The sequence below is a fragment of the Neodiprion pinetum genome, chromosome 7 (assembly GCF_021155775.2).
Source record: "Neodiprion pinetum isolate iyNeoPine1 chromosome 7, iyNeoPine1.2, whole genome shotgun sequence".
Taxonomy (NCBI): Eukaryota; Metazoa; Arthropoda; class Insecta; order Hymenoptera; family Diprionidae; genus Neodiprion; species Neodiprion pinetum.
In genome coordinates, this window is record NC_060238.1 from 1,164,495 (window position 1) to 1,180,279 (window position 15,785).

General features: G+C 38.8%; 1 protein-coding gene across 3 annotated transcripts in view; it reads right to left on the reverse strand.

Annotated features, from left to right (window-relative positions):
* Window positions 1–15,785, reverse strand: part of stet (stem cell tumor) — a 159,264-nt gene that overhangs the window by 138,812 nt on the left and 4,667 nt on the right. The window contains exons 1-4 of one of the 3 annotated variants that reach the window (XM_069137790.1): window positions 14,503–15,121; window positions 11,339–11,738; window positions 10,980–11,003; window positions 10,431–10,595 (exon numbers count right to left, since the gene is read on the reverse strand). In XM_069137790.1, coding sequence (XP_068993891.1) covers window positions 10,431–10,595; window positions 10,980–11,003; window positions 11,339–11,557 — 408 coding nt within the window. In that variant the 5' untranslated portion in view covers window positions 11,558–11,738; window positions 14,503–15,121. Of the gene's footprint in view, window positions 1–10,430; window positions 10,596–10,979; window positions 11,004–11,338; window positions 11,739–13,388; window positions 15,122–15,785 lie in introns of those variants that run through there. The other 2 variants (XM_046636370.2, XM_069137789.1) reach the window with 2 other exon arrangements.

Sequence of the window (15,785 nt, forward strand, 5' to 3'; positions counted from 1 at the left end):
TTGTTTGTTTAATTATATGCTTCGTTTTTATTTTTAGTTTTCTTATTTAATTCTCAAAGTTTTCTCTGTCTTATATTCAAAATCGTTGTAAATACGAATGACAAGAGGAATCTTTAATTTTTACAAGCTGGTGTGCGAACGTGAATGAAACCAATCGCGATGGTAATAACGATGACATATACTCAAGTACAATACGAAAATTATCTGAGGATTGGAGCTTTCGAAAGCGAAGTATAACTGTATCCGTATGCTGCATGCACAAACAGGCATATAGGATGAAAGACAAGCAGCTGCTGCTGCTCCTGCAGCAGTTTCGTTCTGCCACCTCAATATCGCCTCTGCTACTCGCGGGCCAAAACCTCTGCAGGAGGTTATTATATGTATTCCATTATACAGGCGGCAGTGACTGGGGGTGTATCCGAAATCCAGGGCTGCTCTGCCCGTAACACACACACACACACGCACGTGCAAGATGTGGACAATAACATGTAATATAAACGCGTATCACAATTCGAAGTTTATGCCCATATGCCTACCATAGGTAGTTACATGTAGACCGACCTTTATAAAACTGTTTGCTAAATCGATGATATAATATGCGTTACACGGTTCATTTGTTCGCCCCTTAATACGTGGTTGTATAATAAAAAAACATAAAAGATTCGTGATATTTGAGAACTGGGTGAAAGGATATGGAAAAAAAGAAATTTTCATTTCATCCCGTAACGTATCTAATGTTCCAAATGATTTTTAACTCCCATTTCGCTGTTTTTAGAGAAAAACGAAAGTTGCTGTAATCACCCGTCAATATCAAAAGTTGACTTCGACGTTTCAGGATCTAGAAAATCACGTCCTACGATTTTCGGATCGACGTCTGATGTACTCGTATGTTCGTTTGTATTTATCAAATGCGTGTGATCAATTTTTTTTTTTTTTTTTATAGCAATATCTCGATAACGAATTATCGGATTTCAATGATTGTTGTCTCGATCGACGCGGCTTTTTCAAACTTAGAACTGATTAGATTTTGGCTTTTATCGGTTCGGTACTTTTTCAATTATTAAAATAACAAATTTCTACAAAAGTAAATTAAAAAAATAATGATATTTTGAGAACGGATGAACGGATTCGAATGAAAATTAGTACCCCAGGGGTTTTGAAAGTCTCCGATCACGAATCCAAAGTTAGAATTCTAAAATTTATCCATTGTAGTACAATGGATACATTATAATTGTACAAAATATTTTTAAAAAATCGTAATATTTTCATGTAATGTGGTATTCAAGTACTGTATCAAGAATTTGTAGTTCGAGTTTCGAATTGGACATGAATATTTTTTTGTTCTATGAACTTGGAACCTGCGGTATGAAAACGTAAAGTTCGAAAACTGGTTCACGTTCAGCCTATAAAGCCGCTTGTTCTGCCCTGTATTGCATATTTCTAAATTTCAAACTGGGCTGATTATTTGTCAGATATTCTATCTCCCCGTTTCCGACTTCCGTCGTCATTTCTTCTTACAGTGCTTATAAATCCACAAGCTCCATAAGTATGCAATGGATGCGGATATACAAGGAACGCTTATGGGCTTGTCAACGAGACACGTGAAGTGGTGTTTGGGCTTTTCGAGTTTTGGTAACACGATAGCGGCGGGGGTGGCGGCGAAGCTGGGGAGGCAGATGCCGCTTATACACCGCGTTCCTCTCTGCGTATATACATATAAGTATATACTTGCGTATGTAGATACATGTATACACGTATAGGACGAGCCGAGCACGTGCCCGGAAGTTGCCGCTACAGCAGCAAGGAGAAGAGAGAAGAACCGCGTTTTCAATGGCTCTCTCTCTCTCTCTCTCTCTCTCTCACACACACACACACGCACACACCGCACATGCATAAAGACGCGTTATATTATGCAGTGATGCTCGTATTAGGTTATAACGCCGCCCTCACCGCCTATCTCGCGCCCCCCAGATGTCAGACACGTCCACGTACGATATACGTGTAAATCGCACATTCCCCATGGCTGTATATATACATATAGATTAGGGTGTTTTAGAAAAAAATAATTTGCGATTTTCTGCCACGCGCCCCCTGAAAGTTTTTTCAGGTTAACAGAAAATTTCCGGTGAAAAGATGAGCGTTCTACGTTATGTGGAACATCGCGCTAAGTTGATTTTTTACTTCTATAAATTTTTTTAAATTTATGAAGTATCATGAATAAAATTATTTTATTTATTCCTTATATCAATCATCGTAATATCAATTTACGTCGCAAACAAGACCCAAACTTGTAATATCAAGTCTACAGTTGATGTTTCGAGAAGAGCTCGATCTCATAAAATAGTTTTAATTCAATACGAAGTTTTAATTTAGAAGAATAAGATTAGAAACAAGAAAAAACTAATTGCAAATTTACTTTTTGGGCTTGTTCCGATTTTTTTTTTTTTATCCTCTTTCGAATTTCTTTTCACATTAAGAAATTTCATCACGTACGTAACGCACATATGGGCGGAAGTGAACCAATATTTTCCGTAAAAAGAAGAGGAGAAAAGAAATCGAACAATAATCTGCGAAAAGGAGGGTCTAAATCGATTATTCGTATATACAATATACACGTAGATATGTATTACGTCCTTCAATTATGTACGAAAGGAAATAAAATGAGAATTTCTAAAAAGAATGAGGTATGTATGTATATATACTGCACATAAGGGTGGTACGGCTGCAGGGGGTTCATTTCCTTTCATGGTGTTCAATTTTTTTTCTTGCTGCTGTATTCGGTATTTTCTCTTCTAATGTCACGAATAAGCACAGATGGAGCAAGAGAGAAAGAGAGATAGATAGATAAATCGTATATTTTATGCCCTCGAATACTTTGGGGCAAAATAGATACGTAGCAAGTATAACCCAGATTAAGAAATCAAAAAGATAAAAGTGAATATAGCAAAATAAACCAGTATTTGGATAACAATAAAGTAAGAAATGAACCAAATAACAAAGTAAATATAACAACGCATTGAACAGGATATGAAAAACTGGTAATTTAGAGAGAGAGGAACATAAAAGTTTCGGCATGTATGGATTCGCTTCTGAACTTCCGTCATTCTCGCTTCTTAAAATTTTCGTTATTTTCAAATAATTGATTTCCTGTTTATTTGTCAACTTTTACATTTCCTTTCGTTACGATATATAAAAATTTCAATTCTTATATAATAACAACACCTCCATGATCTCTCTCTCTCTCTCGCTCTCTCACTCTCCTTACTTTCTAGCTTTTCACCGTTTCCAACCCTCCGCAATAAATAACAATAATAAGAACAGTAATGTAAGGATAACGTTTTCCCGCACCTCCTTAGCCCCGAAACGGAATAATAAAATGCATCGGTAGCTCAGCCCCTGCGGGTAAGATTCAACGGTAGCGCTAATCCGGGTCGTAGGCGCCGGAGCACGCTCTTCGGGTACGTAAGTCAGGTGCGTGCTGCAGGTACTCGGTACGTACTGTAGGTATTTACATAGGTATAGTTATACACTACGTGCGTGCGTAGGTAGTAAGCGGGAAATCGGAAATAGCCAAAGTGCGAAAATGCAACCTTTCTTCCTATCCCAAAATCCTTCCACCCCAACTCGATTCGTGTTTCGCTCAATTTTTATCCCAATACGTGTTCGATTTTAAAGTAGTGCGTAAGAAGAACGAGTTGAAAAAAACGACAATTTAATTAAGGAAAAAAACAAACACATAAATAGAAATAATGACTTAAGAAGGAGAATCTTGCAAATTTTTAGAGGGTATCCATATTGCCTGTCTCTCTCCAAGTTTTCAAAATATATATCCGATTTCGTGTTTGAAGCTTCCCAGGGCAAGCGAATAATGAAATATCGAACGTTTTTTCAAAGTTGAAGAAAAATCGTGAAAAATTTTCACGGGTGCCGACTTTGCCCGTCCGTGAACGTGTATTATACCTGCGATGCGACAAGCAGAAGCTGGGAGATTTGTGCATCGGCATGAGATGAGAGGGAAACCGAGCGGTGCAAGGTAAATAATTTACACAATAACGGGGGAGTTATTGTCCGTGAGTAAGAAGGCTGCACGGAGGTAGAAGGGAATTAGCCTGTGTATAGCCGGCCGCAGGCTGGACGCCCCGAAACTCGGACTCCTGCGCAATATAATGGTGAAAATCGTGATTTGGAATAAGTTAAACTGATTTTAAACTAACTTAGGAGGTCGTCGTGCCTCCTTTACCCTCTTGCCTCGGCAGTTAGGCTATTTTTCCGAGATTTACAAAGCCACTGTATTCCTACGTTTTCTGTATATACAACTGAAAGGTGTGAAGTTCAAACCTTCGCCGTTTCCCTTTATTCGTCGACAGAATATCACACAGAATTTCAAAATTCGACTCGGGTTAAACGATATTTTTATATGAAATATTCATAGAAAAATTGTGAAAATCAAGCCGTCGAGAACTGGTTTTCAGGATAACTCATCATAGCTTTGTACGAAATTTACAAATAAACATAAAAAAATGGAAATTTGAATCTTGTCAGAGTAGTATGAAAAAAAAGTACAATTTTCGGTAAAATCTGCACCATGTGTTGCCCTGTATAATAAGTTGTAATCGGTGAAAAAAAAAAACCCTTCGTTCAATCACGAGATGTACTCACCTACTAACGGAAAATATTTGTTTTTTGGATTTCAGATAAAGTTATCATTAATTATCCAAAAAACCATTTCTCAATGCTTGGGTTTTCAAAATTTTTGGATAAATATTTCATAAAATATTGTCCAAATATCGTTCTTTTATATGCTCAAGATTTTGTAACCCAGAAAATTCACAAATTATAACTGGATGTTTTTCCTGTCCGAAGTAAACATTTTTCCAAATGTATAGCCTGAATATTTTCATCTTTCTTCGTCGAAAATTTTCTCATAGCGCACGAACAGTCGGGTAGGTAAACAAGTATTTTTCATACTATAAGCTACTTTGCATGATGAATATACAAAGATAATGACAATGACAACAAAAAGTAATAACAAGTTCCACGGATATTATTATTCGTATACAATACGACATAATACGCTAAAGAGGATAAGGGATGAAGGGATTTTTTTTTTTTGTTTTTTTTTTCCTTCAACTTCAGGGAGTTCAGGTCAGCTGCAAAGGTCTGTCACGACGACAGATTATCCTTTACTCCTTATTTTCCGTCACGTCCTATAATACTTATACCAGTAACTTGCCGATGCGTGTAAAGAAAAAAGGGAACAAAGTTATACGAAAGGACGCGTGGAGAAAAAAAAAGGAAGAGAAATATAATCTTGAAAACGAATGCGGGAATAGTTTTCTCTTATAGAGATTTGAAAAACCAAATGTCATGATCGAGAATATCGTTGAAGAAACGAGGTTGAAAATTTTTGGAATTTAATCACAGTGTCCAAATATCTTTTACTACGTATGTGGGGCATTCCACGTCAAATTGGCGGCCCATATACCTCACCCTGAAAATTCCGGAGACTCTTTCGAGTCGGTATGAACATCAAACCAAAAAATAATTAAAATCAAAGGGGATGACGTACATATACTGCTAATTTGTGCGTGGAATGCCCCATGTATAAAATCATCTAATCTCGCATAAAAATATTTATCTGTATAAAATACACCTTCTTGAACGATAAGAATGTGGTGGAAAATTTCGCGAGACTCGATCTTTAATCGAAATCGAAACCAGAAAATTTGTTTTCGAGTCGCAGTTTCATTTACGGTGGGTAGAGAATATCGACTGAATCGTCTTGTACCTGTCGATAATCGTTTAATCGACAAGAAGAGAAGCCGTATAAGAAGGTACTGCATAGAGGACCGCAAAAGGGGGCTCAAAAACGACGTTCAACATGTTTCATTCCTCTCTTTCTCTCCGCCTGGGGTATTTTTACGTTTGCCCCGAAGGTGGGCTGAGGTTGACTATATACGAAAAAAAGGAGACAAAATTCCGCGATCCCCTCTCAAAGGTAATAACATAATTCCGGATTTCGATCTAACAGCGGGCGCACAGAGAAAAGAAAAAGCAAAAGAGAAGAAAGCAAGGAAAAAAAAACGAAGAATCACCCCCATTATATCCACAAGGCAATTGTGTGTCCTTGCAGACGATGTCCAGCAGCATTATACACATAGCGCAGCAACAGAATAAGAACCTTTATAAAGTGTTTTTTTTCCCTCGCAGCAAGCACAGCGCGTAAGGGATGCAGAGTTTGTTGAGAGAGCGGGTGTGTAATTACACCGACAAAGGACGGATGGATGTGTGCGCGTATACCTAATAAAGGGCGAGAGTTAGGGGGATGAACCCGTCGGTCCAGTTAGCGAAAAATCCCCCCCCGCGCTGTAGATGTCCGCGTCAAACAGACCGCCTCAGACTTTTCATGGTGGTGGTGATGCTGCTTCGGCAAAAATCCGAAGAACTTCTGGAGCAGCAGCAGCAGCGAATTGGATGCAGGGACACATTGTGCGGCTCTTTATAATTTTCGAAAAACCGACAATAACCGCGCGGACCTGGCCGAATGACCGCCGCCCGACGAAAACGCTAAGGTATAATATAATAGCTATGGGCAAAAGTCCGAGAAAATTATTTTCTCCTTCTCCGTGCAGCCGCCCCCTACTTACATACTTAGTTACTTAAATGGGGTACGAGAAAGAAGATGTTTTTTTTTCTCGTTCTTCCTTCTGGCTCTCTCGTCTTCTTCTTCTTCTCTCTCTCTCCCTCTCTCTAACAGGTAAGACCCTACACCTGGGTGGTGTCCCGAAATTCCGCAGATATATTGACCAGAAATATTTCACAGTTGCTTCTTTCTTATTGTACGAACGCGCACGAAATTGCGAAGAGAAGATAGAGAGAGATTGTGTGTACAACATTAAGGGTGGTCCTTAATAGGTTTTTTTTCGAATTTTTATGTTCTCAGGAGCTTGAACGCTTTCAAGTTGAAAAAAAAAAAATTCCCCTAAAAATTTGAGCTCTTCGTATCAACTCTAAGATAGTCAGCTGTTGTGTGTTCGAAGTATTTTTAGGAAAAACTGTTTGTGTTCTTTGCAATTTCACAAGTCGTTGACGAATATACCGAAACTAATGAAAAAAACATATATTTTTTTAGAGAATTGTGTGCAAGTCACAATATCAACGGAGACTAAGATTTCTTGATTTTTTTTTCTTATAGAGTTACATGGATCAATACTGGTTGGAAATAATAATTGATTTTCGTTTAACATGTAATGAACTTTTAGAATAACGTAACTACATGAATCTATCTTAAATTTTCTAAGCTACGAAAAATGTGTAATATATTTTAGAACGCGATTGATAATTTCGTAGCTATATAATGGACAAAATGATAATTTTATGCATAAATTAAACTTCCAAGGTTTCAAAAATTCGACAAATTTAAGCGTTAATTCTTATACACTCCGATGTTTCATACTTTTTTTTCATGTGATACATCAAACATGTGACGATTATACAGAAATGTAATAATAAGCCTCGAGCACGGCACAAATCAAGAAGTAGAGAAGGATCGTCGCGAGCAGCGACGACGAGTTACAGCTACAAATATAATTCGAAACCGATCTTTCCGCTTCTCCTCGGTTGGAGAAAGAGAAAAGGAATGAGAGGAAAAAAGGACGCGGTTAACCCCCCTGACGGCTCGTTTCGGTTCGGTTGCCTTCTTATCTTAAGTGTTTGGAGATCGGGCATGTTTTGCGTATCTATTGTCTCCTACCCTAATTAGATGCCGTTTGGACAGGCGGTTAATGAATTGAGGGTATGTAACCCGGGCCATGGGGACGCGCAGACACACAAAGAGGCACGAATACACGCGCATGCATAAGCTATGGGAATGGGTAAGGCGAAGCGACGAATAGCTGCCGTTACCCCCGTAACCCTAAACGCGAATATCCCTTCAAATCGCCTCGAAGAATCTAAAGAAGCGAGGGAAGAAAAACGGGAAAATCGTTTCAGGATATTTTAAATTTCTTATTTTTCAACCCCGTCGCTCTTTATTCCCCCTGTGCAAAGATACGAATACTTATTCGGAGGTTCGAAAGTGGAAAAAAAGAATAGCGAACAAAGCAATGGGTATTCCGTAAACCGTGCTTTCCATTATTGTTATTATTATTGTTGTTATTATTGTTATTATTATTATCATAACGGATACATCTCTTCTTCTGCATCGTGTGTATAGTCAAATATTTTTTCTCAATACATCAATAGGTACAATATTCTTTCGGAAAGAAAAAGGATTATATACCGAAATACGATACCGTTTATATATAATGTATGTGTGTACTTATACATGTACCAATATGCGTGTACTTTGTGCAACGTGCGAAAAATCTCGCCCGACTCTAAGATGTAAAATCTTTGTTTATTTTTTTTCTTTGTTCGTATGAACTCGGACGTTCTATTTTAGACAACTGGGAAGCGAAGATTCGGCGAGTCAATTATCTCGCGAGAGACACCGGCAACAGAGTCGCCACCTAGCGGCGCGCCGCGGTACTATCAGTTTTTTTTTTTTTTTTGGGAAGAGAACGGCGGAGAATAACGGCTTTATAAATCACGGACGAATTGTCCCGATTCGAGAAACGGTAAAGAACGGAATTGGATTTGAAAAATAAAGTGATTTCCTAACGAATCGAAGTCTTTTATTTAATCTAATCGAATAATATGTTGCAAAACCTAAGAAAATCACTAGATTTCAGGGTACAATGAAAGTTGAACTAAATTTTCACCCAACTACATGAGTTTCGGTCACGGTTTCGGTTTCGGCTGAAAACCGCGTTTCGGTCGGACACTAATGCAAGAATTGTCCCTGACACACATAACCTACAATTACAACCTGCTGTATTTTGCTAATCCAACGAACCCTTTTTATCACTTGATATATAAACATATAAGATATATAACCTATGTATAAGTTAGGCATCCAAGGGATTTTATGGACGTGTCTTTACGACGTTCATCCCTGAAATATACCTTAGTATAGTATCTATATACATACGTACCTACGATATAGACGACACGCGGGGTATGTAAAGGACGCGTAGCGTGGATCATATACCTATATGTATAATATATAAGTTTAGAGTTTACCAAGGATCGATCAAACGCAGATAAAATGCGGTGTATTCAAGAATGCTTTTAGCGGGGTATTTTGTTGTGTTTCTTTCTTTTTTTTTTTCTTCGAGTAGGATTTGAGTGAGGTATGGCGAAGAAGAAGACCGAGAGGAAGGCGGGACGGGACGATGTTTTTCGAAACTCGGACGTATAGTGGTAACGTCTTGAGACCTAGGTTAATGGGAGGTGACCGCGCCTGTCCAAATTGTTATATATGTACACGAGGCATTTGATGTCTATCCCAAAGAGGTCTATCCCTCTGATCATCAACGATTTGATCCCATCGATTCGAGGTTTCTTTGCGATCTTTTTTTTCTCTTTTTTCACCTCCTTCCCCCCGCAAATTGTTATAAATTTACTACCGAATTACTTTTTTTTATCAAAAAATCGTTCAGATTTATTTTCGTTACTAAGAAAAAAAATGCGAGCTAAGATTTTATTTTTAATCCGACGTAAAAGATCGTAATTTTTTTTTTCCCCCAATCATAATTTAAACTACAACAGCAAATTGTTGGATATATAATTTTGAGAATAATTAAGAATTTGAGAATGAGAATTTTTTTTTCTAAACTTGCGAATCACTCAATAGATGGATAGGATACCTAATGTAATCTTTCTATCGCGCCTTCTCTATGCTTATATCCTAATATACCAGTTTGCAAGGCCACGTTGCGCCATCTCTAAACTCACCAACGAACCGAAGGGAGAGGATAGGTATACCGGGGTGGAGTTAACGGCGTGCGTCACAAGGTACGCGAAGAATGTGAACCTCGACGTTTAACCAACCATCGATAATACGACGACTACAAGGCGCTCCGTAATTTCACGTTGCGAGAAAAATACGATTTTCAAAAATTTTTCCCACAATAAATAAACGGCAAAACAATTCCCCCAAATACATTATATCCAAATACGAAAGAGGAAAAGAAAAATGATAACTTCGTTCTTACTTACTTGACAAATTGCGATAAGCGTTACATAGTGGTCAATTCAAATATTCAAACAACGAAGTGTTCATTCAAATAATACGTAACATCGTAAATTGTTGCATTACCAATATCGAGAGGGGGGGAATGTACGTACGTAACGTGTTTTAGATAAGCTAATTTTTTTTATTGTCTGTTCGTTTAGCAAAAGAAGGGGCTAATTAGCTTTTTGGGCAAAATGGGGGGGTCTAGGTCTGTAAACGTACTTTTTCGGGGGCGGGGAGAGGGGGGATAAGATCTTAAAATTCGTTACGTATTATTCGAAGCATGGAAATTAAGGATTTGAAAAGTACTCACCACGTTGACGAAGTCCTGAAAGGTGATCGCGTCGACCGTCGATTCCTTGACTCGAGCCCTGAGAATGTCGCGCTTATTCGCGGGGACTTCCTCCCTCCATTCCTGACTGTCGAGGGCGACAAGGAAATCGTCGAGAGGAATCTCGCCGAAGCCTTCCGGATCATACTGTAGCACAAACGGATAAAAAACTATCGTCGATCTCTTTTTTTTCTTCGACCCGAAAATAATTTTCCTGCGGAACAGCAGACGATCAATTTCGTCGAAATTAACCATGAAAGCGAAAGAGAAACTTATAGAAAACTTGTTGTGAAAATAATTGTTAATAAATTTAGAAAAACTAAAACTAAAACATGAATTTATATTTTTTGTTACACACATAATTATGCCAAAGTGATTTATATACTTGTATTAAGTAATTGCCCGTTTTGCATTCAATAAATAAATAAATAAATAAATAAATAAATAAATAAATAAGCCTTGTAATCAAGTAGGTATACAAAAATGAAACGAAAAGCTCCCCCGCCCTCTGTTTAAAAACTTTTTTCTCACCTTGTCGAAAAGCATTCTCCATCTCTGAAACAGACAAACAAAGAACAAGGGAAATTTAGTTCAAGATTATTGACGTGAAAAGAATGAAAAATGTATTTTTAATCCTGACTGAACCATAATGTTAACTTTTTTTTACTAAAAACCACGGAAAAAATGGCATACTATTTCCTCGTAACTTTTTTTTCCCTCGTCTACGGGAAATATGAGACCATTCGAGTTTATTCCCTTGTTACATAATAATATACTTTAATTCAGAATAGATTATTTTTCATTTTCATTTCCAAAAATATATATTCAACTGCGTTCGCCGGTTCTTCTGTCTAGAAAAAAAAGCAATATATTCTGTTTTTTATACTTACATCCTTGAGGAACTCCCGTCGGAATTCGGACTCGTCGATATCGATTTCCGATCCAAGATCCGTGTGATCGGTGACGTAACCGTCGGCCCCATCGCATTGCAGTCCGGCACCGCTGTGAGTCTCACTATTGCAGGCATATTCCTCTTCCTGCAATTCAACCGCCGCTGCTATCGTCGGTATAATCGAACCCGCACTGCCGCCCCCGCCGGCCATCAGCATTGTCTTATAATTTTGCCAGTCTTTCTCTCCTCGATTATACGCCCTTGCGCTTCAATTCTATCCTCGCGGTTTATTTATTCGTAAATATAACCGCGCGGATCTCCTTCGTCTTCTTCTTCGTTTTCTTCTTGTGTTATATATTTCAACCGGTATTATCTCATCACCCTGCATCCTACCGCATCTGAAACAATAATACGTTCACCATAAAATATCGTCGATTACAATATCAGATAATTGTTATAATACGTCAGATACCTATGTATATACCTATGCACTCAACAAATCGTTTGAATAAAAAAATAATTCAGTAAAGAGTGTACAGTGAAAAGAAGAAGGGCGGCAGGGCGGGGGGGGGGGGGGGGGCGGAATCGAATTCGATACGGACTTTGGGGTAGGAAGAGAAACAGCGTCGAATTGCTGATTGAAACGCGGGCTAGAAGGAGCCCTTAAAAATGCAAGGGGAAGCCTCACCCGCACCTAATTCAAATCTATAGCCAAAGTAACGAGAGGAGCGGAGAACTAAGACGACTCTTCTCGCGTGACAAAAGCAACCGGATATATACCCATCTCGATACGCGTTCAAACCATACAAATTTCATACACTTTATCCGTGTATAATTTTCATTCCCGCATGCATGCACAGGTTTTGCAAACTATTTATTACACTATTATTTTCTACTTTTTTCTACAACGCGCTGACCGATTCTCTGCTTATTTTAACGTTAGTGAAAACATGAGAAGCAAAATATAAACGTGAAATGTGAGGATCGAATAATTAGAGAATAACGAAAAAAGAAGAGAATAAATTTACCACGACGATTCCTGTAATTATGTTAAACACAGTATTTTTCCAAAAAAATGTCAGATTTTGATATTGCGTCGATAGATAAAATCGTTTTAATAAATTATGGAAAAGTTAAATCGAATAGAAGGAATCTAAAAAAGCAAAACCAATAGCCTTTCAAAGTGAGAACAATCGTATAAAAAATCGCGGGACCAATCCGAGAGGACAATGATCAGACCCAGGTCAAAGTGGTATGGAATGCCCCATATACGGTATTTTTCCGATGCGTGCGAATTTTATATCTGCAATACATCACAACCATAGGAATCCCCGTGTTAGTCGCACAAGACGTGAATAAGGGTAAGACCAAAAAAAGGAAATTTCTCCGCGAGTGATTTTACAAGGGTGGAGAACTTATTAAAAAATTGAAAAATCCTTCTCTCTTCTCATCGGAATTGAATTTGAAGAACTCTATAGCACGATTTGCGACGAGTTGTTAGAAATACGCTTATTCCCTGCACATGGGAATAGCTTGCATCACACACAGCATCCCTCGCAGCCTGTCAATGCCGGCACCCACGTGTCGCCATGACAACGGTTTGGCTCGCAGGACGCCATCGCATTAAAAGACGTGCAACCCCTAAAAGTTTTCCGGGTTCAAAACGCTTTCTTACCGCACGCCGTCGTAATACACCCGCTATTGCATAATCAGATACGCACACGATAATTATTCACATAGATCATAGGATTATTGTGTACATCGATCGATTCGTCGTGAAAAAGAGAAGAAAAATGAAATCAGGCTAATTAAACATTACACTCGTTATAGGTATGTGTATATCGTATTTTTTTATTTGTGAATATACATTATCCTTGGGGAAAAAAATATTTAAAGAAATGAAAAACACAGGAGAAGTAATAAATCGGCAGAAAAAACCTGGACGGAAAGTATGAAGAAAAGAAAAAGAAATGTAAATTAAGCCGAGATAAATCTACAAAATTATCAAAAATACACACTGTACATACAATAATACGATCTGCACCTACTCGATTTTGTTATCGATTTCTGCAGCATCGGGATTCGAGCGAAGATGAGCGAGTTCTGCAGAAACTCGATATCCCTCATGTCGTGATAATGATCTGCACACAATAATCCACGAAAATAAATACACGGATACTGCACTGCACGACTGCGACACTTACTATATATACAGTGTATGCGTATAATACAAGGCACTCGTAAATAACGATAAAAATCGTTCACTACAGGTATAAAATGTAACGTGTGAATATCGGTAATACAGGTACGTGTGAGTCGTAGCGGAACGCTGCGTGGTGGAGCGGCTACATCGTCGGCATGTTTGAAGAACATGCGGAGGTGGGATGAAAGTTGTACACACAACTGAACTTAATTATATACACCCACAATATCACCGGAACACAAACAGTCGACAAATACGTCTTACTACGTAACACACGGTTCCATACCTTATAAATTATAATAAACCGAAAAATCTCACGATCCGTGATAACGCTGGTATCTTTGCATCATTTTATATATGTATTCAAATATCGGGTTGTCTCGAAGAGATGTATGCGTCTTACGCGTGTATTTGACGCAGGGTGAATCCGCCTGCATTCGTGCAATTCAGAGTAAATTTTACCGATCGTCATTTGTCCACTTTTTTCACCATTAACCGAAAGTTCTCACGCTAAGCAAATGTCGATCGGTACACAAAGCGCACCCTAAATTGCATAAATGCAGGCGGATTTACCCTGTGTAAAAACTACTTACTAAAAACACACACGCGGTGATTCAAGTATACCTATACATATGTACCTTACAAATTCGCGAAACGCGCGCAACGCAAAGTTCGTGAAACGAACTGACATTGAACACGTGGCGACGTTGATAACAATAATAACAATAACAACGATGATAACTGTATTACGAGAACGAAGTAACTTAAAAAAGCCAACACGAAACGAGATGTATAGAAACGCGTTTTTGTAAACTGTAATAAAAATGTATAAACAAAGACAAATCCATATATCCGACGGATTCGTCGCTTCGTCGCGTAGTCAATTTGTTCCGCTGTTGGTATATCAACTATTTTTCACCGCGTAGACCGCTGCACGAGAATGTAAGGTATGTTCGTACCTATAATATTGGCGCGCGACGGACCGGCGTACGGGCGTCGCGACGACACACTGCAGTATGTAGTAACAACAGGAGAATCAACGGCGAGTAGCTGCAGGGGTAGCGTGACGCGTTGACTACACTACTATCCGTCGGCCCGTAGGGGCGGCCTGATACCGCCTCGTACACCCCCGACAACCTGCACCGATTCCTCTCCCCCCCCCCCGCAAAGTGGAAGAAGAAGAGTGTCGATGGTGGTGGTGGTCGACGTGCGTGACGCCGCCTCGGTGTTGGTGCGAGGCAACCCCTCGTGGCCGGCGAACAGGCGACGTTATTGCACCCTGCCGCGATCATCCCCCTCGTCTGGCGAGCTCGACGACCCTTCTCGCCGCGTCTCATCGCGTCGCCCTTGGTAACTCTTCTTCGCTACCGCGGTCATCTTGTAATTTCCGTTCTCGTTCTGTATTATGTGTATTCGTTATTTTCTACATCTTCGTTGTCGTTGCTTCTCATCGCTTCGATTGTCGTATTGGATATACATATAGAATCTTTTTTCTGTATATCCTTTCCGCAACCCTTAAATATTTCCCTCAAGATAACCTAAATCGACTAACCTAACGTCAACTTAAATTAGCAAAAAATTTTATCGATCGTTTAAAAATGAATAAAAAAAAAAAAATAAAGAGCGAAAAACTAATACGCAAACGATCTTGTCGTGGATGATGTAAAAATCTGACTAGTTCCTATATTTATAATTCACCATCTCTACATTTTTCGATAGTTTCTTGGAGAATTTCGCACACATTATGCGTTCACGTGTACGTATCATACACGCTGTAACACAATCACGTACGAAATCGTGCATCCTCCTGATTTCCTACATCCCTGAATCCTTTTACTACCGACTGAACGTAGGTTAAACATACATATACGCCGCTGGCTCGTCGTTTCGAGGGTTAAAATCAATACGAGTCTCGGACTGAAACGCGCTGCTGCAATTCAACAGCGTTGAAGAGCTGAGCGTTGCATCGCGTGCGTTGTATGGTGTAAAGTATACATAAATATAATACATTTCTACACATACTATACATATATATATACAGCGATGTACGATACACGTGTACGACACTTTTTCGTACACGTACGTTAAGCAACAAACGCGCGAGGTATATAATTTGAAAAAGTCTCAAAATGTGTTATTATATTATAGGAACCTACGTGTTATTATTGTTCCACGGAAGCATGAAACTGAGAAAATGTGAAATAATTACGCGTGTAGCTTAATTTCAAGATAAAACAACAGG